Below are 713 nucleotides of genomic sequence, written 5' to 3'. Positions count from 1 at the left end.
CTCTTTCCCGGCTTCTGCGCACCACCGCCACCAACCCACTGGCCACCACGTAGGTGGAGCTGGAGGAGGCCCTGCCGCCCATGGGCGCCCAGAAGGCCAAGAAAACAGTGCGTGGCGGGTGGCGGCAGCAGCGGGGGCAGCGGCAGGAAGAACCAGCTGGGCAAGTACACACTCAGCTGGTGGTACAGACTATCCGATCTGCAGTCTGGGCAAGCGTGGCGCCATCTAAGTGGAGGCCAGGAAGGTGGCAGTGGTTCGACCACCACAAACGGCGCACCTACCTCAAGTACTCCATGCAAGTGCTGGTGCAGGACGATGGCTGCTGCAGGTCAATGGCAAGGGTGCCAAAGACTCCTTCAAGTTCAACCTCAAGAAGCTGGAGGCCTGTGAGGGTGCGCCCCTCCCCCCCACAAGCCGCAGACAAGCCCAAGAAGCCAGAGGCGCCGCCCCCTGGGCCTGCCAAAGGCTCCGCAGCCGACAAGCGTGACCCGAAGGCAGTGCTGCCAAGGACAAAGGCAGCAGCAGTGTTGGCGGGGAGCGAGACAGTGAAGAAGGTGGCCAAGCCCAGCGCCCCCAAGGGGCCCAAGCGCGCAAGTGTGCACTTGCGCCGAGCCTCCTACGTCAAGGCGGGCTGGGCTGCGGGCTCCCCTCCCCTCCCCCAGGCTGCTGCGGCCTCCCCTCCGCTCCTCCACGCTGTGTGGGAAGATTTTTGA

General features: G+C 65.1%; 1 protein-coding gene across 1 annotated transcript; it reads left to right on the top strand.

The window, feature by feature from the left end:
- Positions 1-80: 80 nt before the first annotated feature.
- Positions 81-713, top strand: LOC107158178 (histone H1.10-like). Its single transcript, XM_015504645.1, has one exon. It carries the CDS (start codon positions 81-83, stop codon positions 711-713), a length of 633 nt encoding a protein of 210 aa, XP_015360131.1.

The sequence above is a fragment of the Marmota marmota genome, unplaced genomic scaffold, assembly GCF_001458135.2.
Source record: "Marmota marmota marmota unplaced genomic scaffold, marMar, whole genome shotgun sequence".
Lineage (NCBI taxonomy): Eukaryota > Metazoa > Chordata > Mammalia > Rodentia > Sciuridae > Marmota > Marmota marmota.
Note: the sequence above shows the minus strand (reverse complement) of the source record. Positions and strands in the feature narration are given on the sequence as shown.

Coding starts and splice junctions, on each gene's coding strand:
- LOC107158178 (XM_015504645.1), top strand. CDS start 81: ATGGGCGCCCAGAAGGCCAAGAAAACAGTGCGTGGCGGGTGGCGGCAG.